Source organism: Prionailurus bengalensis, chromosome D1, assembly GCF_016509475.1.
Source record: "Prionailurus bengalensis isolate Pbe53 chromosome D1, Fcat_Pben_1.1_paternal_pri, whole genome shotgun sequence".
Lineage (NCBI taxonomy): Eukaryota > Metazoa > Chordata > Mammalia > Carnivora > Felidae > Prionailurus > Prionailurus bengalensis.
In genome coordinates, this window is record NC_057346.1 from 20,996,075 (window position 1) to 21,021,977 (window position 25,903).

A 25,903-nucleotide genomic window follows, 5' to 3' on the forward strand; every position below is an offset into this window, starting at 1 on the left:
TGTCCTTTGGACCTGTTCTAGTGTTTTCCGGCTGCTGCATATTTCAGTAGGGGACCCCCAATCTTTTTGAGGCACATAAAGGACTGTAACAATTATTTGGCGAAGTGCATTCCCTAAATAACACCAATATAAATATGGATTCGCAAATCTCACTCTTGTGGACCATATCTTTTTCGTGAATATTCCGGAACTGAGATGCCCTCACTCTCCTCATTTTCTCTGCCATATTGTGGAAGTAGATAAGCAGGATCTTATTGCCGTTGCCATCAGGGAGTTGTGTCCCATCTTCTGGGGATACTTGCTCAGAGTTTAGGTGCTGTTATGTCAGATGCGGGCCTAGTGGTTCAATCCGTTCCTCACCCAAGGAGAGCTCTTTGAATTATAGGTACCCACGGCCAATTCTCAAGTGTGTGGCAACGAAGCCTTAGAGAATAAGGACAAATTGTTAAGTACATTTCTTGTTATTCCTGTAAGTCGTTTCGGTCTTTTGGGAAATGTTTTCCTGTGACTTTATTGTTGAGTCTGGATTGAAATCTAAGAGTTTTCTTCGATTCTTTCCATCATTTGACCTCCTAAACCTAATTAAGTGTTACTTTCTATGAAGATTTTCTTTATTTAAAAAGAAATGTTTTATATTTATTTTTCAGAGTGAGAGAGAGCATGCATGTGCGAGTGGGGGAGGGGCAGAGAGAGAGGGGACATAAGATCCAAAGTGAGCTCTGCGCTGATAGCAGTGAGCCCCGATGAGGGGCTTGAACTCGCGAACTGTGAGATCATGACCTGAGCTGAAGTCAGACGCTCAACCAACTGAGCCACTCGGGCGCCCCTGATGATTTTTTTCTGAACTCCTGATTTCTACTGTATCTTCAATTCCCATGGACCTAACCCTGCATATGCCTATTTTACACCTAGATGTTCCCAATGATTTTTTGCCCCATCTCTCTCAGGTCTGGAATGTAGCAAATGGTCTGTATTCAGCTTCTTTGTCAGTCTTCTTACAGCAACATTGTTTAATTTCTCTCTCCTCCCCGCTGCCTCAGGCATAAAATATATCTGTCTGATATTCAAAATTATCTATACATTGCTTCCACTAGTATCAGAAAATCTTTATCTCCTGCAATCCCCTGAAGAAACCTCTCTCATCTAGGGATGCTGTTTGCCTCATCTTCTCTGCAATTTGCTCTAATCTCTCCCTGATCTCCTCACTGCCTTCCATTTTTGAACATGAATGAAATTCCTTTAATCTCTCACAAATTTACTCTCTGTAGTGAAGTTGGGACATTAATTCCTCTACAAGCCCTTTATGAATATTTTATCTCACACTGATTTATTCATACCTGAAATCTGTAGTGTTCATGGTAATTATGCATAAACACCCAAGCATGTGGTGCCTTGGACTACTTGGATGTTCCATGAGCATATGTCATGTCTTCCTAAGAGAAACACGCCTTCTCCAGTTTCCCATGAGCATTTTGGGGATTAAGCAGTGGAAATGTTAAGGAGCCAACAACTTTAGTTTGATTTTTATAAACTTAAGTTTAACTCCCTGGTCAGGCAGTTATTAGCTGAGAGAGAGGGATCATGGTACTTAATTTCTCTGTTCTTCCAGTTGTCAAATTAACAATGGGGACATCATTATTATTTTACTTAAATAAATTGTTATTTAACAATGGCGATATCATTATTATTTACTTAGATAATTATTATTTTACTTAGAATGCAGTAGGACACATAACATATGACCTATGTTTCTTTATACTCACTAGTTTATTCAATATAGTAATATTTCCCATTATGCTCCTAACCAACCCCCCCCCCCCCCGCAATTATATAGTTTCTGTTTGAATGAATTCAGTGATGAAGCAATCATTATTTTGCAAGAAAGTCCATTCCAATGTTGGGTAGATCAATATATAATGTCCTTTATATCAGTGGTAGATAGGGATCCCTGATATTTCAACCAATTTAGTTTAGATTTTCTCTCTCCATATTCATTGAAATGGATATGATTTAAAAAAAAGAATAAGAGGTAACAAGTGTTACTGAATGTAGGGAAACTAAAACTTCTATATATTGCTAGTGAAAATGCAAAATGGTATAGCCACTTTGGAAAACAGCTTGGCAGTTTCTTAAAAAGTGAAACATCACCCTAGGACCCAGCAATTGCACTACTAATTATTTATCTAAGGGATACAGGTGTGCTGTTTTGAAGGGACATACGCACCTCAATGTTTATAGCAGCACTATCGACAAGTGTGGAAAGAGCCCAAATGTCCATCGATGGATGAATTGATAAAGAAGATGTGATATATATATACAATGGAGTACTACTCGGCAATCAAAAAGGATGAAATCTTGCCATTTGCAACTATGTGGATGGAACTGGAGGGTATTACACTAAGCAAAATTAGCCAGTCAGAGAAAAACAAGTATCATATGACTTCACTTATATGAGGACTTTAAGAGACAAAACAGGTGAACATAAGGGAAGGGAAACAAAAATAATATAAAAACGGGGAGGGGGACAAAACATGAGACTCTTAAATATGGAGAACAAACAGAGGGGTTACTGGAGGGGTTGTGGGAAGGGGGGATGGGCTAAGTGGGTAAGGGACATTAAGGAATCTACTCCTGAAATCACTGTTGCACTATATGCTAACTAATTTGGATGTAAATTTTAAAAAAATTAAAAAAAAAGTTAAACATGAATTTACCTAATGATCTAGCATTTCCATTTTTAGGAATCTACAGAAGAGAGAGGACTTATGTCCAAATAACCTTGAATGTTTATAGAATTACTTGTAATAGCCAAAGCCTGGAAACAATCATGTTTATTGTTCATTGTTGAATGGATTTAAGAAAAAAGAGTATGGTCATGCAATGAACTATCACTTAGCAACAAAAAGGAACAAAGTACTAATGCACAAAAATGGATAGAAATCAAAAACAGTGTGCTAAGTGAGAGAAGCCAGACACAAAGGTCACATATTGTATGCTTCCATTCTGATGAAATGTCCCGTAAAGACAAGTCTATAAAGAGAGAAAGAAGATTAGTGGTTGTCTAGGACCGGGCTGAGACAGGGAATGACCACAAATGGTCGGACAGATTTTTCTGAAGTGATGGAAATGTTCTAAAATTGGATTGTGATAATAGTTGTACCACTTTGTAAATTTAATAATCACCATTGAATCGTATATTTAACCAGGTTAATTTAATGGTTGCAATGTACATTTTAATGAGCTGTTAAAAAGAAAGAAACCTAAAGAAGGAAAATGTGCCGATTGACACAAAACATGACTTAAATGGAAAGAAAGATACTGTTTGCTGAATATGAGTATAAAAAATATTTAAATTCCTTCTAAAATTTAAAACAGGTTATTTTGAAATATTACATTTACAGGAAAGTTAAAAAATGAATAAGGCACAGAAATAAAAGGCATAGCATAGAGAATGTAGTCAACGGTGCCGTAATGGTGTTGTATGGTGACAGATGGTAGCCGCACTTGGGAGCACAGCATAATGGATAAACTTATTGAATCACTATGTTGTACACCTGAAACTAATGTGATGTTATGTATAAACTATACTCAAATAAAAACTAGAATAAAGTTAACATATGCTTTGAGCCACCTTCTCCTAATGTTAACAATTTATAAGCTGTAGTAAAATTATAAAAGTCAGGAACTCGACAGTATCATACTATAAACTCAACTACAGACTATATTAAAATGCCACCGGTGTTTCATCAATTTCCTTTTCCTACTCAGGATCCAGCACAGGATCTTAGTCTTCTCCAACCTGTGTTAGTCCTTCTTCTTTTTTTTTTTTTTTTAAGTTTAGTTATTTATTTTCAGAGAGAGAGAGAGGGAGAAAGAGAATCCCAAGCAGGTTCCTTGCAGTTAAGTGCAGAGGCCCACATGGGGCTCGATTCCATGAACCCTGAGATCATGACCTGAGCTGAAATCAAGAATTGGATGTTTAACTGCCATCAAGATGCCCCAGTCCTTATTCTTTCATTGTGGTTAATGACCTTTACTCTTTGGGTGAGTAGTGGTCAATTATTTCATACGATGTCTCTCAATTTGGGTAGGGATGATGCTTTCTCCTGAGTAGGTAGAGCTTATGCATTTTTGACAATAATACCACAGAAACGATGTTATATCCTTTTCCGGGCATCATTTCAGAGTTATACATGGTGCCACTATATCTTGTTATTGGTTATGTTAACTGTCTTGTGGAGGAGATATTTTTACACTATGCTTAAATTCTGTATCTCGTCAAACTGTCACTCACTGATTTTAGCATACATTTGTGTATTTTGCCTGAAAATATTATTACTCTATTGTTTGCCTATGGTGATTTTTTTTTTAGTATTTATATATTTTTGAGAGACAGAGAGACAGAGCACGAGTGGGGTAGGGGCAGAGAGAGAGAGGAAGATGCAGAATCCGAAGCAGGCTCCAGGCTCTGAGCTGTCAGCACAGATTCCGACGCGGGGCTCAACTCATGAGCTGTGAGATCATGACCTGAGCCAAAGTCGGAAGCTTAACTGCTGAGCCACCCAGGCACCCTGCCTAATGGTGATTTTTAAAAAAATTTCCCTCGGTCTTCTACATTATTAATTGGAATTTCTGTAAGGAAGAGCTGTTTCTTCTTCCCCATTATTTATTTATTCAATTATTTACATCAGTAGGGACTCATGGATATATTTTTTTATTGTGAGATTAAATATAATCCAATACGATAACTATTTATTTTGTTATTCAAATTATGCTAGCTTTGGCCATTTGGAGCTCCTTCAATGTGTCACCTTGTCTTATTGACAGGTTCCATCTATTTCATATACTTCCTCATTTCCTGGCACAACAAGATGTTCCAAGCTCCTCTTGTATTAAGAAAGAGAGAAAGAAAGAAAGAAAGAAAGAAAGAACAAATATTGGCAAAAATTGTAGACAAATTGGAACATGCTGGTGGGAATGCAAAGTGGTACAGCCATTATGGAAAACAGTTTGGAATTTCTTCAAAAAGTTGCACCTGGGTTATCATATGACACAATAATTCCACTCCTATTTATACACATGAGAGAATTGAAGACATGTTCTCATGAGAATGTATATACAAATATACTATTCATAATAGCTGAAATATAGACACAATTCAAATGTCCAACTGGTGCATGGATAAAGAAAACATGATATATGCATATAACGCAATACTTTCCAGCTATAGAAAAGAATTAAGTACTGATATGCTACACATGTGAATAGTGAGTATGATTAAAATAATGAACTTCAAAAAAAAAGCATGACTGTGAATATCATGTGACTGTAAATAAACCTCAAAAGCATGCTAAATGGAAGAAGTCAAACACGAAAGATCACATATATGATTACCTACATGCGTGTGAAATGGACAGAGGCAGAAAGTAGATTAGTGCATACCCGAGGCTCGGGGTGGGGACAGGGACTCACTGCAAATAGGCATAAAGTGATAGAAATGCTATAAAATTAGAATATGCACACCTTGTGTAAACTTAAAAAAAATGGAACTGTATGCTTTAAATGAGTAAATTTTCCTTCAATAAATCTGGTTTTAAAAAAGCCAAACACAACTTGGAATATTCTGTATGAGGTGGTATCCCGTGTAACCAAGGGATTGTGGGTGATGGTCTCAAGGGACTAAGATACAGTGAAAGAAGTAAATGAATATGGGTTCTTTTTAAAAAAAAATTATTCATTTATTTTTTGAGAGAGAGAGAACAAGCAGGGGAGGGCCAGAGAAAGAAGACAGAGAGAGAATCTCAAGCAGCTCTGAGCTGTCACCACAGAGCCCGACACGGGGCTCAAACCCACAAACCGTGAGATCATGACCTGAGCCAAAGTCAGACGCTTAACTGACTGAGCCACCCAGGCGCCCCAGTATGGGCTCTGGAAAGAGGTAGACTTCTATTCCAATCCAGGCTCCATGAAAGTGGAATCCCTTGAAATTTCTGAGCCTTACTTTCCTCGCATATGTAAGTGGATAAAAAAAATACTTACGCCATAAGGTTTTGCGAGGATTCCAGGTGTACTATAGAAACTGCTGAGTCATCTGCTCGCTAACTGGTCACTTTTTATAATTCCACATCTAATATTCTATGACTTTGTGCCCATCTTTGAAGTAGCTCTACCATACACCTTTGTATTTTCTCTGCAATCACTATAGTTAATAACCTAGACATTCACAGTTGATACATTTTGATTGCTGTTAATTGGTCACGCTAATGTCTGTCACACGTCTCTCAATTTTTCCATATGATGCTTTCGCATTGACCGTTCTTCATTCTCCACTTAGCAAATAGAGATTCTACCATCTGAGGCACAATCAAAACTTTTCAAGGCAGGTTGGTTTCCTTTCTGTTACCTGAACACTCTCCTTCCGTGTAAATAGCCGATTCCTCTTAGTAGTGCTTGATGCTTCATTGGGTTATATGCGTATCTCCTGAAGGGCCTAGATATGTCTTTTATATTTTAGATACTCAATAAAAATAGTTGGGCGAAGACTAACAGATGCTGTGTCTACAGCAGTGATACAAGAAGAGATTCAGAGGGGAGAGGTGAGTTCTGGAGCCCACAGTTGTTAGGACGAGAGATTCTCAAAGGGATACTGGATGTGCTACTCAGGAGGAAGTGATTTACCTGCTTGTAGTTGGACCATTTGTCCCCATGACCATCTTTTCACTTAGAGTAGCTGAATAGTGGCCTTTTTTTTTTAACTTACCTGAGTCCAATCTTTACATTTTAATGGTTTCTTTTTCTACGTGGTCACCTCCAAGTGCGATTTGCCTCATGGAACATTTAAAGACATATAAGATTACTCTGCAGGTCCTCAAAAGTCACTGACTTTTATCATTGCCTACTTCCTTTCTCAATGAATCTCTCAGTAGAGAGATTGCTCACTGCATTAGGCGCATGGGGTATACGTAATGTCCTATCTGAGTAAATACATTATCTCCCATAGAGCCTGGAAAATCCCACTGAAGGTCTTGCAAAGCTTGATTTCTCCCAGACTTTTCCTAACCTGCTTTTTAAAGGGTTTCTAGAGCTGCAGATGTTGATGGGCAAGGCCTTATTTCTAGGGGGTGTGGAAAAGTTTATCAAACCTGTATAAACTATTGCCTGGAGTCCCTATTTCATTACATTGGTAGGAACACAGTAGTCCCATCCTCCACACATCCAGAGCGAGCTTTTTGTAGTCTGAGCTTTATAGATTCTTCCAAAGCTTCGGATTGTGTATTCACTGAATAGTCAGAAAGGGAATTCCTGTGGTTTACGGCATGATCTTCCACAGATTTTGTCTCCTTGAATTTTTAGGAAATGTCTTCAGCACACACCCTTTCCAATCTTTTCGATGGATCAAGTTCAACACCAAAGTTCTGTTTGAATTTTTCTTTTCCATTTCGATCCAACTAGACTTCAGTTCTGAAATGCAGCTCCATTTGTATCTGCTTCTTTTTTTAAATTAAAGAACTTTTTTCAAATGTTTATTTTTGAGAAAGAGAGAGAGACAGAGTGTGAGCAGGGGAAGGGCAGAGGGAGAGAGAGAGAGAGCGAATCTGAAGCAGGCTCCAGGCTCTGAGCTGTCAGCACAGAGTCCAATGTGGGACCCGAATCCACAAACCATGAGATCATGACCTGAACTGAAGTTGGATGCTTCACCCACTGAGTCACCCAGGCGCCCCCGCCTCTGTATCTGCATCTTAATTTTTATAACCGTTACCATTATTCTCTTATTTCATCACAGTTGGATGATTAGAAAAATAGCCTCCTAAAAGGTTTCCTCAGTTCTCATCTTTCTCCTTTAATGATTCACTCCATCCTGCACATCACTGCCTGATTCAATCCCCACTGGGTTATCTCAAACGGCCCCCCTCCCAGAAATGCTAACCACCCAACCTCACACGCTTCCTTACTATGTTGCATAACATTTTCACTTTATAATTCAAGACTTTCTAAAACCTGACTACTTGTTATCTATTTATTCTTCTTTCCTCCACCCTTCCTCTATTCAGTACGTTTCTCTATTCAAGTAGATTTTCTCACCCTCTCTTAAATTTACCATAACTTCCTCCCATTCTTCTCACTCTGCTCTATTTTGCCTTGAAGAAATCAACCCTCATTTTTTTTTTAAAGTAGGCTCAACACCCAGCATGGAGCCCAACATGGGGCTTGAACTCACAACGCTGAGATCAAGATCTGGGTAGAGATCAAGAGTCAGACGCTTCACTGACTGAGCCACGTAGGCACCTCTCAATCTTCATTTTTTATCTACTAATGTCTTCATTAGCTTCATAAAGCTTCTTAGACGCTGTTGTGCATATGAGAATCTTCGGATACAAGTCTTAAGTCGACAGGTCTGGACGAGGGCCTGGGGTTCCGCCTTTCTGAACAGCTCCCTGTGATGCCCATGCTGCTATTTCATAGGTTGCACTTTGAGACGCAAGAATCTAAGCCACTATTTGAAATTAAGATCAAGCTTTTCTCCTCTAGGAGGTCTTTCTACTCTAAGAGTGTTTTAGCTCCTCTGGAAATCCAGTGGTATTTACAGTGTATTCTGTTAGGTGTCCCATTCCCAAACTGTCAAATGTATTACGTCATTCTTCTCCGTGTATGTATCATAGCCCCCAGGAAGAAGGACTGTGCTACCTATTTTTGTGCTTTCCAGAAGCATCTTTGAAAGAGCACAGAGAAAAGGGCATGAACTTTGGAGTCAGATGGACTTGGGCTGATATCTTATCATCATCACTTATTGGCAGGAAGGCTCAACTCCTCATCTCATGCTCAGTATGTCAACTCCACATTAAAAAAATGTTTTTTTTTTTTTTTTAAAGTAGGCTTCACACCTGGTGCGGAGCCCAATGCGGGGCTTGAACTCATGACCCTGAGATCAAGACCTGAGCTGACATTAAGAGTCAGAAGCTTAATCGACTGAGCCACCCAGGCGCCCTGCAACTCCACATTTTTAAAATGGAAATAACGATACATGATGAGTGATCTGTTAACAGTGGCCATTAACCCTGGGACATGGGACAGAGTACAACATCCTCACTTTTTCTCAACCAGTTACCCAACCCACCAATTTCCCCATGACTCTTTCAGTGTGACAATACTACTATTTTGCAGAAAAGACTATTACACTATTGGACAGTTCATCTATATTAGAATATTCTTTACATGCAGTTTAAATAATGATATCTAACTTCTATCACTTAGTTCTATCCTGGCCCTTGGAATATAGTGAAATTGTCAAACTAGGCAACATGTGCAAATAGAAAACAAATTTTTGATAAAATTGTCCATACTATATTTTATCACTTCTGGCACGTAAGTGATGGATGAAAAAATCTGGCTACTGGCTATTGATCTTTGATATTTTTCTGTGACTCCTCTTTTCCTATTTCTCTCTTAAGAACTTTGCCTGCACACACCAATTTTAAGAAAATTTCATGGAAGCAGTGGGAATAGAACAATTATAGAGCTTTTGAATATTAAAATAAAAGGTAGCTTAGAGATCATCTTGCTTAACTTTATTTTACAGGTAAAGAAAATGAATCCTAGAGAGGTTAAGTGAAGGAGAGGTAGATTGAAATGTTCTCTAAGAATTTAGAAATAAGGATAATCAGATTTTTTGCTGAATAATAAAATTTAAAAAATAACACATAAGTAATCTGAGCAGATATATAAAAACATTGACTTAGAATGACTATTAGGTCATGACAGCAAAACATATAAATCAAAACATTTATAATAACATAATACATGATACACTACGATATACAGCATAGAAATAACCTATAAAATAGGTTAAAATAAATAATAATAAATAATAAAATAATAATAATAATAATAATAAAATATAATAATACAGAGTATTTGTATATGCACCTAAATAAATATAATAGCTGGAAATAATCTAAATATGAATAGAAAAGAATAAAATAAAATAAAGTAAAATAAAATAAATTTTTTTTAATGTTTATTTATTTTTGAGAGACAGAGAGAGAGCACAAGCAGGAAGGGGACACAGAGAGAGAGGGAGACACAGAATCCGAAGCAGGCTCCAGGATCTGGGCCGTCTGCCCAGAGCCCGACGTGGGGATTGAACCCATGAACTGTGAGATCACGACCTGGGCCAAAGGTGGAAGCTTAACTGACTAAACCACCCAGGTGCCCCCTTAGTTTCTATTTTTAACATTGGAGAAACTTGAATTCAAGTTTTGCATGAAAGTTATTTGTAACATGTAAAAAGCAATATGGGTATCAGCTCAAGGCTTAGAAACAATAATAAACATGTAGGTTGATGCCACAGAGAAACAGGCTTTTTATGTGGATGTTTTACTTATCTTGGATCTTTTCCACAAGCTGCCATCCTTGCTGAGTTGTTTTGCCTGGTCTCCATTGGAATTGAAAGAACAAATATGGAAAAATCATGTCTGAAAGCAGGAAACTTTCTCGAGTTTCCACCTCTGCACCTAGGAGTTTCTACTCTCTGCATGGATCCTTCTTTCCTCTCTGTCTTAAAAACTCCCCGGTTACGGATGTCCCATCTGGTGCCCTAAATTCTAGTGTCTTCTGCACGTCTGCAATGCCTGAGTCAGTGAGGCAGCACATCCTTGCGACCTCCCAGCCTCCACAATGCTGCCTTCATCTCTTTGTTGCGGAGCGTGTAGACGATGGGATTAAGCAAGGGGGTGATGACAGTGTAGAAGACGGCGACCACTCCATCCAGGGTTTCCTGAGAGCCAGGGCGAAGGTAAATGAAGGTGCAGGGCACATAGTAAACAATGACAACAGTGAGGTGGGCAGCACAGGTGGAGAAGGCGTTGCGGCGCCCATCAGCGGACTGGATTCGCAGGATGGCAGCCACTATATACCCATAGGAAGTGAGGATGAGCATGAAGCAGGTGAGGGCCAAGAACCCAATGTCCACAAAGGTGACCAGCTCATTGACAGTGATATCAGCACAGGCTAGACGCAGCATGGCGGGAATGTCACAGAAGAAGTAGTCTACCTGGTTTGGGCCACAGAAGGGCAGCCGGAATATGAAGCTTGTTTGGAAAAGTGAGTGGAGGGTACCTCCCAGCCAGGTGCCCAAAGCCAGGTAATTACAGACGTTCCGGGTCATGATGGTGGCATAATGTAAAGGCTTACAGATGGCCAAGAAGCGATCATAAGCCATGAGCGTGTAAAGGAAGCATTCAGTACAGCCCAGGAAATGGAAAGAAAAGAGTTGGATTACACAGCCTCCAAAGGAGATGACCCTGCTATCCAAGACAAAGCCAGCTAGCATCTTGGGGACAATGGCAGAGGAAACGGTCATGTCCAAGAAGGAGAGATGACACAGGAACCAGTACATGGGGCGGTGAAGCCGGGTGTCCACCAAGACGGTGAAGATGATGAGCCCGTTGCCAGAGACAGTGAGGGCATAGATGACCAGGAAAGCCAGGAAGAGTGGCACCCCTAGCTGCGGTGGGTGGTGCAGGCCCACCAAAATGAAGTGAGACACAGAAGTCTGGTTTCCACAGTGCATTTCCTTGCTGTTCACATCTGCTAGAAGAAGTAGCAGAAAGGAGAGCTCAAGGCCCTTTAGATTCTCTAGGCATGGAACACATATCCTGTGCTGTTCCCAAACACGGACAGAGAAGGGTCTCAGAAAGGCATCTCAGAAAGAGAGATTATGCCCTAGCTCTTGTTCTCAATCATTCTGTAATCCCACCCCCAACCACCCCTCACGCCCACCTACCTGCCCAACCCTTGATTTTGGGATTCTGCTGGGTTCCATGGAGTAACTGTTTTGTCCAAGTTTAAAACCTATGTAACAGATTATCGGTATGTAATTCGGGAGAGTGAAGGAAGGAAAGACCATACACAGAGCCTTTCGTGCAAGGAAGTAGTACAGTCACATAAACCCTAAATCAATTCATGAAGAAATGGCTATTCCATGGTGTTCCTTAACTTTGATCTCTGCTCTGTATACCAGAGAGGTAAGTAACAGCTTATTTATTTATTTATGTATTTAATTTTATTTTTTAATGTTTATTTATTTTTGAGAGAGAGAGAGAGAGACAGAGAGAGAGAGAGAGAGAGTGAGCACGAGTGGGGGAGGAACAGAGAGAGAGGGAGACACAGAATCCCAAACAGGCTTCAGACTCCAGGCTCTGAGCTGTCAGCACAAAGCCCGACTCGGGGCTAGAACTCACAAACCTTGAGATCATGACCTGAGCCGAAGCCGGACGCTCAACCGGCTGAGCCACCCAGGCGCCCCACAGCTTATTTATTTTTTAACAACAGCTCCTAATGTAGGCGTGTGCAATAAAAATCAGCATAGATTTTTAAACATGCATTGTATGGGCTACACATCGAATGGCATGGGAGCTATAAATAACTATGTTCATAAACTGTACCTCAAAAATACACATGCCATTTAAAAATCTTTCAGGATAGTGAAGAAATATAAAATCTCAACCAAAGGGGACCTGTTGTCATCTCTTCTCTCTGCTTCTGGATAAGTGCAGCCCAGCTGTCAATCCACCCATCCATCCATCTGTCTATCTGTTCATTCACTAAGGAAGCATGCATTATATCCTAAGAGCATGGCCTCAGAGGTCAGACCAGAATTAAAAATCCTAGCTCTTCCATTTATACTCATTGGCAAACTTGGAAAACCATTTCCCCTTTCCTTGCCTAATTGTATAAGTGGGGACAATCATAGTGTTCACTTCATGGAATCATTGTAAGGATTAAATAAATTCCCATAATCCACAGCAGCACTCAGTCAACATTAGCTATTATTTTCCACCCACTATGTGGTGTGGTTCTCCTTATGAGGCAAATTCAGTCATTGCATTTGTGCCTCAGGTCTGAAGTGAATCTATGTAGTTTCCTGTAAGTTGTCCCACGGCACATCTAAGTCCCCAAATTTGAAGCAACAACATAAGGAGCCTTTTGTCCCAGGACTACAGGTGACTGGCATCAGCCACGTGAAAGGGAGAAATCAGGGACATGGCCAGAGCTCTTCCAGACACTGAGGGCCCATGTGAGGAGATCTTTCCTAATGTCACCTTCCTGCCACCCAGTTTTGCTTTTATGGTCTGTTTACCAAGTGGAGTCAATTATCCAAAATGGCGTGTCACCTTCCTGAGGATGCAGGGTCCTCCCAGAATCACTCAGAAGGCTTCAGGGATGTGGCATGAAATTTGATTTCTAGTTGGACCTTCTGCAGGGCAAAAGACGAAACCCTGCCATCTGGCTCTTCCTTTCTCCTTCTACACCATGAATCTGTAAACTTATCCCTTCCAATATTCTTCAGTGCCACAGAGACTACTCTTATCAGTGAAAACAAGCTTTCTGGGGACTAAACAATTTCCTGGTCATGAGACTTTCCTTGTTAAACCTAGGAGAGTTCAGGGCAAACCGAGACAGGTGGTCACCCCAAGGAAGGGTCTAAACCACATAGAAACTGGATAATCGCTCACCATAGAAGTACAGAATCTATTCTGAAAGAATTTTGGAGAAAATTCGGAGAGATTTCCTAGATGCTTTCTTGATTACCAACCTTTATTAGCACCACAGTAGCCAAGGGGAAGGTGCAAAATTACTGGCATGGCCTCTAGAACAAGGAATTTTATTTTTTTATTAAATTATTCTTAAAAAAATTTTTTTTTTCAACGTTTATTTATTTTTGGGACAGAGAGAGACAGAGCATGAACGGGGGAGGGGCAGAGAGAGAGGGAGACACAGAATCGCAAACAGGCTCCAGGCTCTGAGCCATCAGCCCAGAGCCCGACGCAGGGCTTGAACTCCCGGACCGCGAGATCGTGACCTGGCTGAAGTCGGACGCTTAACCAACTGCGCCACCCAGGCGCCCCTAAATTATTTTTTTTAACATTTCTTCGTTTTTGAGACAGAAACGGAGCATGAGTGGGGGAGGAGCAGAGAGAGAGGGAGACACAGAATTGGAAGCAGGCTCCAGGCTCCAAGCTATCAGCACAGAGCTCGACGCAGGGCTCGAACCCACCAACCGTGGTATCATGATCTGAGCCGAAGTCAGATGCTCAACCGCCTGAGCCACCCAGGCGCCCCTAGAACAAGGAATTTTATAATACGTGTTTACTCATCTCCTTCCTTAGCCTCCTCTCTGTGCTCCATCCCACAAATGTGTGCTGTCCCCAGATATTCTTTCCTATTTCTTTATACATCAGTCCCTTTACTCTAGAATGACCTCATTCTTCTGATGCCTGAAAAATTTCCACTAATCTTTCAAGATCTCATTCATTTGTGATCCACTGAGTAAAGCCTTTTCTCAATTTCTCCCAAGTGGTCACACCTTCTTTGTAGCCTCCACAGTCCTTCATGTGTCCATAGGCTCACAAAGCATGCTGCAATTTACCCTTCTGAGTACCTGATTTCCCCCATTAGACTGCGAGCTCCTAATGGACTTAGTCTCATTTGTTTTTCATCCCATGTTTGTGGCATATCTAGCACTGGAAGACTCTTAAATCTTTTTTTTTTTTAATGAAATTTATTGTCAAATTGCTTTCCATACAACACCCAGTGCTCCTCCCAACAGGTGCCCTCCTCAATGCTTAAATCTTATTGAATAAATGCATTGCCTTCTGTCTGGATGTTCCTGTTAGCTCGGCACTGAATCCAGGATAATATCAGTTAGGTGTTAATTCTAGCTCCTGAAATCATAAGAATTCCATTACTGAGACTGTCACTACTTATGAGTTACAGTGTTTTGAACAAGTCTTTTAATATTCTTAGTTTCAGTTTCTCTTTTGGGGAGAGAGGGAGAGAGAAAGAGAGAGAGAGAGAGAGAAAGAGAGAGATTGAGAGCTGGCTTAGATTCCCATCCCAAACGAGGAATTACAATCTCTCCTGCATCCATATCAACTCACCTTTTAAATTTAGTTTTTAAATTTGGTTCTTACACGGAGAAGATGAACTTTCCTGCTAGCTTCAACTCTCTTTTGTACTCTACTTTTTTTTATTGTCTCCCTGCTTCCCTGCCATCTCTATCCTCTTTCATTCTTATAGTTTCTTGTTCTCTCTACACAGAAATAATTTCTCCCCTGGGAAAACAAAAAAATGCCCGCCTTTACCTGTTAGAAACGAAAACTGCCGCAGTTACGTGGTGTAGACTATTTAGTCAGGATCACATGATATTATCAATATATGATATATTCATCTATGTGATGGGGAAAAAAAAGTAGTCTCCATAAGCAGTCTTGGGGAAAAGGACATTAGAACCCATATACTAGCTTTCTCTGGCCATTTCAAACCCTGTATGAGCTGAACTAGGCTTAAGGTAGACCCTGAAGCTCATCTGGGTCAGAAAACTCTGAGAGGTGAACTGGTCTTTGGTGAGTAGAGTATAAAGGTCCTTCCCTCCCCACCATGTATGTGTAAAGCACATGCCCTTAGGAGATCTTGGCTGTCTTCTGTTTTCCCAAAACCTCTCACATACTTTTAATAAATATGTATGTCAGAAGAATTTCCATTACTACACCTCTGCCTCCCTTCTGGAGTCTTCTCTTCTGAAGGCCACCACCTGGCTGTGAATCTGCTATGAGGTCATGGTCTGTCGCTTGCTTCAGCTTCTTCTTGCTCTTTGCTGTTTCCTGTGGAAGCACCTTTTTGAGCTGGACAGATTCCCTGGGCTCCTCTGACATGTCCCTACTTGGTTTTGTCACTGTGTTTTTTTCTGTGCAGTTCTCTGGGCTCATCCCTCCTCTGTGTAGCCTTTTGGAAAGTGTTGGCAGCGATGTCCCTGGGCTTTGATCTCTGGAGTCTCAACTTTCTGTCAAGGAGCTTCTTCCTTCCTTCCTGTAGTCCCCATGGGGCAGGGGTTGGGCTGACATCACTTCTGCTTCACCCTTCAGGGGCAATTAACTTGCATGAAAACAAGTTGCAGTGGGCTTTGTTAAGAGCAAAATGTTTGCTAAGTCTATTCCAGGAAGTTGACCCAGTTGCTAGTAGTGTCTGTAGCTTGGGATTCTGCCACGCGCACACACTTGATTAGGAGTCAGGAAGGATCACTCCTTCTATTTCTCACCTATAAATTGGAGATAATGTTGCCTTATCTGTTTATCCCATAAAGATGTGGGGATGGAATCTGAAAGAACTTTAAAGCCAAAGATGTTACATGAATGCCATATGTTAATTACTTACAAGTGCCCTTTGAATTTCACTCAGATTGAAAAAGTACATCTCTAGGAGAGGCAACACTGTTTCAGGCAGAAATGTCTTGATCACCCAATATGCAAATAAGCTAGATGGAGTATAAAATTTTGGCAATCCCTTAAAAGTCAAACACACTTAGATTAGACCAGGAAGGACTTTTAGAGAAATGATCTAGAGCACACCCCCGTATACACTTAAAAAAAAAACTGAATTCTAAAGAGAATAAGGACTCTTTCCAAGGTGAGATTGTACTGTGTAGGTAGTAGATAAAAATCCCCTACAAGTCTAGGTAGATCTATGATAAAGAATCCCCCATGTGTGACAATAGAGGAGCTTTAGTTCTGGAATAGTGCTGGGCAAACTATAGATCAATAAATATCTGTTGTAAAAGTTTTTGTTTTTTTAGTATGTTTTAATTATTTACTTTGAACCACTGTTGGTGTGCAAATTTTAAGTAATGTGTTGTGAGACACCACTTTGCACTTGGTCTATTTTTTGCACGAGCCATTCTTCATTTTAAAAATTACATAAACTCAGGGGCGCCTGGGTGGCTCAGTCGGTTGGGTGTCTGACTTCAGCTCAGGTCATGATCTCACGGTTCATGGGTTCGAGACCCGCCTTGGGCTCTGTGCTGACAGCTCAGAGCCTGAAGCCTGCTTCGGATTCTGTGTCTCCCTCTCTCTCTGTTCCTCCCCCCCTCATGCTCTGTCTCTCTCTTAAAAAATAAATAAACATTAAAAAAAATTTTAAAAATTACATAAAATCAGTATCAGGTATTTCAGCTTGTACTTATTAGTACCTTTTCCTATTATAAGGATACGATTTCCTACTTTTCCTATACTTCTTCATGATACAGATTTTAAGTCAGATTTGGGGTTCTGCTAAGAGAGAATTCTACATATAGAAAGAAGGTAGAAGGAAATTAGGACTCCAAACACTTCTTCATCCCCCTGTCAAAGGGGACTTTTTAAGTTCTGTGATATTCCTGATAGGAATAAATAGTTACATAGAATAATACGAGGCAAAAAATACTTGATAGCAAATTGGGGCTTTGGTTCTAAATTGTGGTGTGGATCCTCGGCCTTGGAATGTCAGGAAAGATATTTAATGTATATTAGGGAGCCTACGTGGTGGTTTTCGCACTCCACAACTCCTTTTCTTCACAACTGATTTTCTTTCTGGATGGGGTCATAGAAGATCTCTGCAGGGGAGAGGGGGGGTGGTGGCAAATTCTAATATAAGTAACAACTTATGGGGAGGGTCTAAGAAGTTGGAATCTGCATATTTTCTTTGTTTTAATAATTGGTTTAAAGTTTATTTTTATTTATTTGGGAAAGAGATAGAAAGCGAGCAGGGGAGGGGCAGAGAGAGAGAGAGGGAGACAGAATCCCAAGTAGGCTCCACACCATCAGCGCACGTCCTGATGTGGGGCTTGAACTCAGGAACCATGAGGTCATGACCCGAGCCGAAATTAAGAGTTGGACGGTTAACCCACTGAGCCACCCAGGCGCCTCTCTCCTGAAACTTCTGTGATTCCTTTCCTTGATTTTCTTTTGTAAGCTTACCACATATGTGTTCATTCCTATTTTGAACTTTGTATCAGTGGAATCATCCAGCAGTATTCTTTTTTTTTTTTTTTTTTTAATTTTTTTTTTCAACGTTTATTTATTTTTGGGACAGAGAGAGACAGAGCATGAACGGGGAAGGGGCAGAGAGAGAGGGAGACACAGAATCGGAAACAGGCTCCAGGCTCTGAGCCATCAGCCCAGAGCCTGACGCGGGGCTCGAACTCCCGGACCGCGAGATCGTGACCTGGCTGAAGTCGGACGCTCAACCGACTGCGCCACCCAGGCGCCCCCATCCAGCAGTATTCTTACCTAAAAATGATGCTTTTGAGACTCACTGATTTTCATGACTTGCTTTATTTGCCTTTTTTTTTCTTACATCTGTGGTACTTCTTTTAATGAACAAAGCACATTTTTCTTCTCCCTCTCCATTCACACTCTTCTCTTTCCAAACAGCACTTGAGTTGTGAATATTTTTTTTTTCTACACGTAAGCAGAGCTGGATATGTGATAGGAAACACATATGTACAAATCTATGTAGGTCCCTGGAGAGACACTGCTGGGCCACACAGTATACAGATTTGTAACTGTATTGAAAATCTAGCATTCATACCAATATTCACGTTAACTAGGAGAGTAAGAAGGCTCTTGCGGTCCACATTCTTGGTAGTACTTGGTATAGACACAGTTGTCACATTTAAAAAAAAATCCTTATTTAATTTTGAGAGGGGAGAACGGTCGGGGGGGGACAGGGGGTCTGAAGCAGGCTCTGTGCTGACAGCGGTGAGCCCGATGTGGGACTCGAACTCATGAACCGTGAGATCATGACCTGAGCAGAAGCCAGAGGCTTAACTGACTGATCCACCCAGGTGCCCCACCGTTGACACATTTTAAAATCTAATCTTGAAAGTATGAAATTATATGTTATCGTAGCTTTAACATGCATTTCCCTGATTACTAAGGAGGTTGAGCATGCTTTCCTTGTTTTTTTTTCAACCTTTCTAATTTTCCATTTTTCTGGAAAGCCTATGTGCCTTTTGTCTATTATATTTATTTGTATTTATTTTTACTTCTTGCTGTATATATTTTTCTGTATTACAACTACTAATACTTTTTATTTTCTCTTTAGTTTATGTGTAGTATTTTCTCTTAAGATGTAATTTACCCCTTCTCTGTCTTTAGGATGTTTTCGATAATTCAACCATAACAAAATTAAGAATTTTTACTTAGTTCTTGTTGTGTCTTTTTTTAAGTGTTTATCTAAATTCCAGTTAGTTAATAAACAGTGCAATGTTGGTTACTAAACAGTGTAATGTTGGTTTCAGATGTACAATTTAGTGATTCATCACTTATGTACAACACACGGCACTTATCACAAGTGCCCTTCTTATTCCCCATCACCTTACTATCCAGCAGTTTCATTGCTAGGTATTTACCCAAAGAATACAAAAAAATACTCATCCGAGGGGAAACATGCACGTTGATGTTTATGGTAGCATTATCTATAATAGCTAACTTATGGAAAGAGCCCTAATGTCCGTCGACTGGTGAGTGGAAAAAAGAAGAGGTGGAATAAATATATACAAAATTTATATTTATATAAATTTATAAATAAATTTATAAATAAATAAATATATTCAGTCATAAAAAAGAATGATATTTTTGTCTTTTAAAAAGAATTTTTTCTACACCATGAATTTATTTATTCCAAGTTAACTTTTATCAGGGGACAGGTACTGTTTTGGATCACGGTTATTGGGTAACAATTTAACTCTAGTGGCTGTGCACCCACAGACTCAGAGGCTACTATGTCGGTTTTCTATATGGGTAACATCGTGCCAATAGGAGCTGGTGAGTGGGAAATAGAAGATAAAATCCGGATGCCCTGCAAATTTATATGTGTACCACACCGTGAGAGGAAAACCTATGGAAACAAACTGCCACGTCAGTGACATTTCTGGCCATCTAGTTGCCTTGGGGTGAGTTAGGCTAGTCTCCAAAATCTGTTCCTGTTTTGACAACGTTCAGGAATGTCAGCTTGTACTGTGCTCACGTTTTTTATTTCATGTTACTCCGGAAGTACCGAATAGGTAGTTCAAAGCCTCTGTATGATGTACTGACATAGGATGAAGGATATGAGTTCCCTGGTGCTCTTATTTCCACCTGGAGGGCTTCATTTTCTTGACACATTGCATGATGAATAATATTTGGCGTGTCATACAATACAAAATTGTGGAATTACTGGCTTTCCCCCCCCGCTGAAAAAATATTTGCACTAATGCATAGGGCAGTAAGTTTCTACTTTGCCTTCTTCCTCACTCAGTGAATCTCGATAATTCTAAGGAATGCCTCTGCATATAACAACAGTCAGAGGTAAAAATTAATCATAAACGACAGCAGCATTAATTGGCAAGATCAATACCTGTTTGTGTCTTGCAGAAATGACGGTGTGATTCACCCCATTGGCAGCATTGACATGCTGAGTTTCCTGATAAGAAAATGTGTTGAAGAAGACAGAAGTCCTAATGTTAGCTACTACCTCACAGTTGCAAAATAAGTCTGGTGCCTTCTACATGTATCTCTACAATGCTTTTGTGTGTGTTTATTTCCATGTTTTACTTTCCTCCCCTCTATTTTTATATTATATTATTACTCCATTATTATATTTAAGACATGTTCGTGGCGATTTTACCATTTTGCCCATAGGGCACACCACGTTGAGTTAGGATTGCCTCAGACCAGAGTTGGAACTGACATCACTCAGAGATTTCAGATTTGGATCTGGATGAAATAAATGGTGATATATCAAAATGGCTCCCTCTGTGAAGGGAGTGACCTTAGGAATACAGTTGCACTGTATTAAGTGCTGACATTGTGTGTGTGTAAAATAGGAAGGGAAGGAGGTACACAAATGGCATGCGGTCAGTGTGGTGGGCAGTCATGGATCTTTTCTGGAATACTTACTTGTTCATATATTTTGGCTGTGTGTCATTTAAACTCTCTTCCTGGAAGTGGGCCTGCATTTTGCTATAGAAACAGAAATACCAGAGGCTTTCCCATTCCTTCTAGCAGATATGGAACATGGACATGGGATGTAGACTTGACCAATGAGATACATCAACCTAGAGTTGGGTCAGAAGCAAGGGCAACAAAAGGCACATACAAGAGAGGATGATTCAGATGATGGGCATGACAGGATTAGCAACGTAGAATTTTGAAAGGCAGGGCGACAGCATCCCACGGTGTGTCAAGGGGTTTACGTCTATGGTGATGGTAAGGTCCTGTGGACGAACCCCCCATGGAAATGTCAGTGGACTGTCATCACACATTTATTAGGTATGAATTTGAAATAATTCTGCCTGGCCTTCCTGTCCCTTGTTCCACTTTCAAGTTTGATTCTTTGGCTTTCTAGGCATTTGTTACATGAGTGTGGGTGGGGAAGAGAATGTGTTTTAATGTAAAATATTATTATAAATTCATAAATTTATATAAATATAAATTTTTGTTTAGCTTGCCTTTTTTACTTAAAATATATAATGTTGACATCCCTACAGGTCAGTAGATTAAGATCCAATTCTTTTATTTTCTGTTTTTTTTTAATGTTTATTTATTTTTGAGAGAGAGAGAGAGCGCGAGAGAGCGCGCGCACACACACACACACACACACACACACACACGCAAGTGGGGGAGGGGCAGAGAGAGAGGGAGACAGAGGATCCAAAGCAGTCTCTGTGCTGACAGCAGAGAGCCCAATGTGGGGCTTGAACCTTTGAACTGGGACATCATGACTGGAGCAGAAGTCGGACGCTCAACTGACTGAGCTGCCCAGGTGCCCCTGTTTTCTGTTTTTTATGAAGATAATAATGAATATAACTTTAAAGTAATTAGATTACATCAGATATGCCATGTTATTATTCTTATTTTCAATTTTTTTGTGTGTTTTTCAACAAACTCTCAACTTCTCAACTCCAGATTAATAACCTCACTTATATCCTTCCACTCCCTTCTACATGTCCCTGTATTATACAATGTGATTATTTGCTTTACCAAAGCGGCATGATGCTAACCGTACTCTGTGCCTCATGTTCCCCCTCCCCATTGAAAATGTCCCTTGCAAGTTCCTCAGAGTTAACTGGTGTGGTTGAAATTCAGTCTTTTAGTAGCTGCTTAATGTTTCATGATGCAGCATTATCATGATTTATTCTCTTTAGGGATATTTTGGTTTTCAATTGTGTCACCACTACAAACCATGTATCAACACACATGTTTGAATAAAGACCCTTATATACTGGTGCTTTTATAATCACGAATAGACTCCTGGAGTGGAATTACTAGAATTAAGAGTATATATAATCTTTAATTCAATAACTATTCCTTTCCTAAAGAAGGTACTATACTTATACAGATTTGTGCCAACTCTATGTGTAATGAAGCTTTTTCTTTTGTCTGAGCCAGCAGTAGATGTTGATATTAGTAACTTGAATTCGCTATCTTAATTTGTAAAAGTTCAGACAAAGCAATAAGAGAAACACTATTACCTTAAAAGAAAGAAATCAATAAAGTTCAAGAAAAGCTAATTTACAAAAGAAGATACACTTCAATATACCGTGTGTTTACACATGCTTATAGAGACAATAAAAGTTATGATAACAATGCAATCTATTAGTTACACAAGTGGGAAATAGTTATGTATCCTTAGGTATTTCCTTGGCAAAGTCACTCTAAAACTTGAAACAATAAAAAAAGTTTAGAAATTGATATGTTTTAAACACACCTCAAAAAGATAGTGGAAGAGAGAGTTGCATTCCGATGGAGAGTTTAGGGACAGGTGGTGACCATTTATGGATTCTGGACAATTTTAAGTTGAGAGTCAGCAATTGTGTGTTTATCTGCATCACTATTGAGGGAAAAAGTTAATTGGGTCCTCTTCCCTTCCTCTTAAGTATAAATACTAGTTTCAGAGAGACATGAACTCATCTCAGGAGGGTTCAAAAAGCAAACACAGTGGGAAATATATTAAAAACAATTGTTAAAAACCTTTGATTAGTTTCTTGTTTTTCTGCTCATCAAGGGAACCTGAAGACCCAAGAGGAGTCCCCGCCCCAGAGATCTTGAATCCAGTTAAGTCCCTACTCATCTAGCCTTGTTAGTTTCCATTCCCTGTGCTTGAACCAGTTGGGTCCTTGAATAGAAACGAGCCACTCTTTCTCACCAAGGAATCACAGGTACCTCTGTTCTTTGAGTAATGGCTTGCAAACTACTTCCTTGACACAGATAGTGAAAAACTTGAAGAAAAAGCACAGGTGAGTTTTGTACTGAAATGAATCACATACTGTAAGGTGAGTTCTTAAAAAAGCAGATTTCTCTTAGTCTCCCTGCCTTCCCTCGTGAACTTCTGCTGAGAGATAAGATGCTTGGGGATGGTTAGACAACCTTCTACATTGGATTATCAAGTCTCACTTTGTCACAATCTCTCTCTATGTCTCTCTGTTTCCCCTTTCCCTGTCTGTCTCTCTCTACACACACAAACAATTACTAATTAAAGGCCTACAAATAGGAACCAAATTGCTGCAGCATGGACGAAGAAGTCAATATTGACACCTCTAATCGATAGTCATGCCTTAAATCTCAGGCTACTCTGCAATTCACCTGATGAAAAGGTTCATATTTCATCTAATCTGAATGTGGAGTTACCCAGGTTACGGGATCCCACTGGTAAAGTAGAAGTGTCAGATCTATTAGTACCATTTTTTGAATTCTGATATCCATATAGATGATTATGATAATTCTGTCACTGTTATTTATTCTTTTTTTTAATGTTTATTTATTTTTGAGGCAATGTGAGAGACAGAGTGCAAGCAGTGGAGGGGCAGACAGAGGGAGACACAGAATCTGAAGCGGGCTCCAGGCTCTGAGCTGTCAGCCCAGAGCCTGATGCGGGGCTCCAACTCACGAACCGCGAGATCATGACCTGAGCCGAAGTCGGATGCTTCACCGACTGAGCCACTCAGGCGCCCTGTTATTTATTCTTTTATTTGAAAAATATGTTTCCAAGTTTGTTTTGTGTGTATGGTTGACACACAGTGTCACAGTGTTTTCAGGTGGACAACATCAGGATTCGGCTTCTCTATACTTTGTGCTATGTTCACAAGTGCGGCTACCACCTGTCATCATACAACACTATTACAATACCATCGACCGTATTTTATTTTATTCCCATGACTTATTCATTCCATACATGGAAGCTTGAACCTCCCTCCCACTCCCACTCCCGTTCATCCGCGAAAATTATAGTTTTGATGTAGCTTAAGCCACGTTGTCTAGACACAGGATACGTTTTGTCTAAGCTTTGCTGAGAACAGAGATCCTGGCTTCTTTCATATGGTAGAGCCAGTTTCATAGTCTTTTTAAAAATGTTCATTTTGGGGCGCCTGGGTGGCGCAGTCGGTTAAGCGTCCGACTTCAGCCAGGTCACAATCTCGCAGTCTGTGAGTTCGAGCCCCGCATCAGGCTCTGGGCTGATGGCTCAGAGCCTGGAGCCTGTTTCCGATTCTGTGTCTTCCTCTCTCTCTGCCCCTCCCCCGTTCATGCTCTGTCTCTCTCTGTCCCAAAAAAAATAAATAAACGTTGAAAAAAAAATTTAAAAATGTTCATTTATTTATTTTTATTTTTAAATGTTTATTTATTTTTGAGAGAGAGAGAGAGAGAGAGAGAGAGAGAAAGAGAGAGAAGCAGAGTGCGAGTGGGAGAGGGGCAGGGAGAGAGGGAGACACAGAATTCGAAGCAGGCTCCAGACTTCGAGCTATCAGCACAGAGCCCAACATGGGGCTTGAACCCACAACTGTGAGATCATGATCTCAGCCAAAGTTGGACGCTTAACCAACTGAGCCACCCAGGTGCCCCTAGTTATTTATTTTTGGGAGAGGGAGAGAAAGCAAGAGAGAGAGCGAGTGAGTAGGGGATGGGCAGAGAGAGAGAGAAGGAGACAGAGAATCTGAATCAGGTTCCAGGCCATCAGCACAGAGCCTAATGTGAGGCTCAAACTCACCAACCATGAGATCATGACCTGAGCTGAAGTCAGACGCATAGCTGACTGAGCCACCCAGGTGTCCCTCTTAGTCTTTTCTGAAGAATGATTGAAAATAATCCTGAACTCAACACTAATTTGGGCTAAATAAAAAACATCATTCATGCCTCACTTTTCATTGTACAGAATCCCAACTTTTCTTGACATCAAGCTGACATATCATTTCCTCTGGTGTTGGTTCTGTTCTTCCTCTTTCAGGTAGTAGTTCTTAAGTAAGAATCATATACTTGATGGAGATGTCTTCTCTTATAAGGGTGTTGCCTGAATTTATGGGTATGAGGAGTGGAAGATGGAGAGAGGGATATTATCTCTAACAAAACCAAATTAGAAAATATCTGGATATTTAGGATGAAAGAATATATGTTAGGAAACTGCCAGTGGCAAAAGACATGAACATACACTTTTCCAAAGAAGACATCCAGATGGCTAAGAGACACATGAAAAAATGCTCAACATCACTCATCATCAGGGAAATACAAATCAAAACCACAGTGAGATACCACCTCACACTTGTCAGAATGGCTAAAATGAAAACTCAGGAAACAACAGATGTTGGCAAGGATGCGGAAAGAGGGGAATATTTTTGAACTGTTTGTGGGAATGCAAACTAGTACAGCCACTCTGGAGGACAGTCGAGGTTCCTCAAAAAATTGAAAATAGAGCTACCTTATGACCCAACAATTGCACTACCAGGTATTTATCCAAAAGATACAAAAATGCTGATTTGAAGGAGGATGTGTATCCCAAAGTTTACACTTGATCTTAGCCAAAAGGCCGAGAAGCAATTGTGTATCCCAAAGTTTAAAGCAGTACCATCAACAATAACCAAATTATGGGAAAAGCCCAAATGTCCATCGACTGATGAATGAATTAAGAAGATGTGGTATATACATACAGTGGAATATTACTCAGTGATGAAAAAGAATGAAATCTGGCCATTTGCGACAACGTGGATGGAACCAGAGTGTATTATGCTAAGAGAAATAGGTCGGTCAGAGAAAGACAAATATCCTATGATTTCACTCGT

At 40.1% G+C, this 25,903-nt stretch overlaps 1 protein-coding gene and 1 pseudogene across 1 annotated transcript; both read right to left on the reverse strand.

Annotated features, from left to right (window-relative positions):
- Positions 1-10,509: 10,509 nt before the first annotated feature.
- On the reverse strand, positions 10,510-11,769 carry LOC122482495 (olfactory receptor 10G6). Its single transcript, XM_043578815.1, has one exon. It carries the CDS (start codon positions 11,567-11,569, stop codon positions 10,634-10,636), a length of 936 nt encoding a protein of 311 aa, XP_043434750.1. The 5' UTR covers positions 11,570-11,769; the 3' UTR covers positions 10,510-10,633.
- A 13,733-nt stretch (positions 11,770-25,502) lies between these two features.
- On the reverse strand, positions 25,503-25,662 carry LOC122484626 (annotated as a pseudogene).
- Between the last annotated feature and the right edge of the window lie 241 nt (positions 25,663-25,903).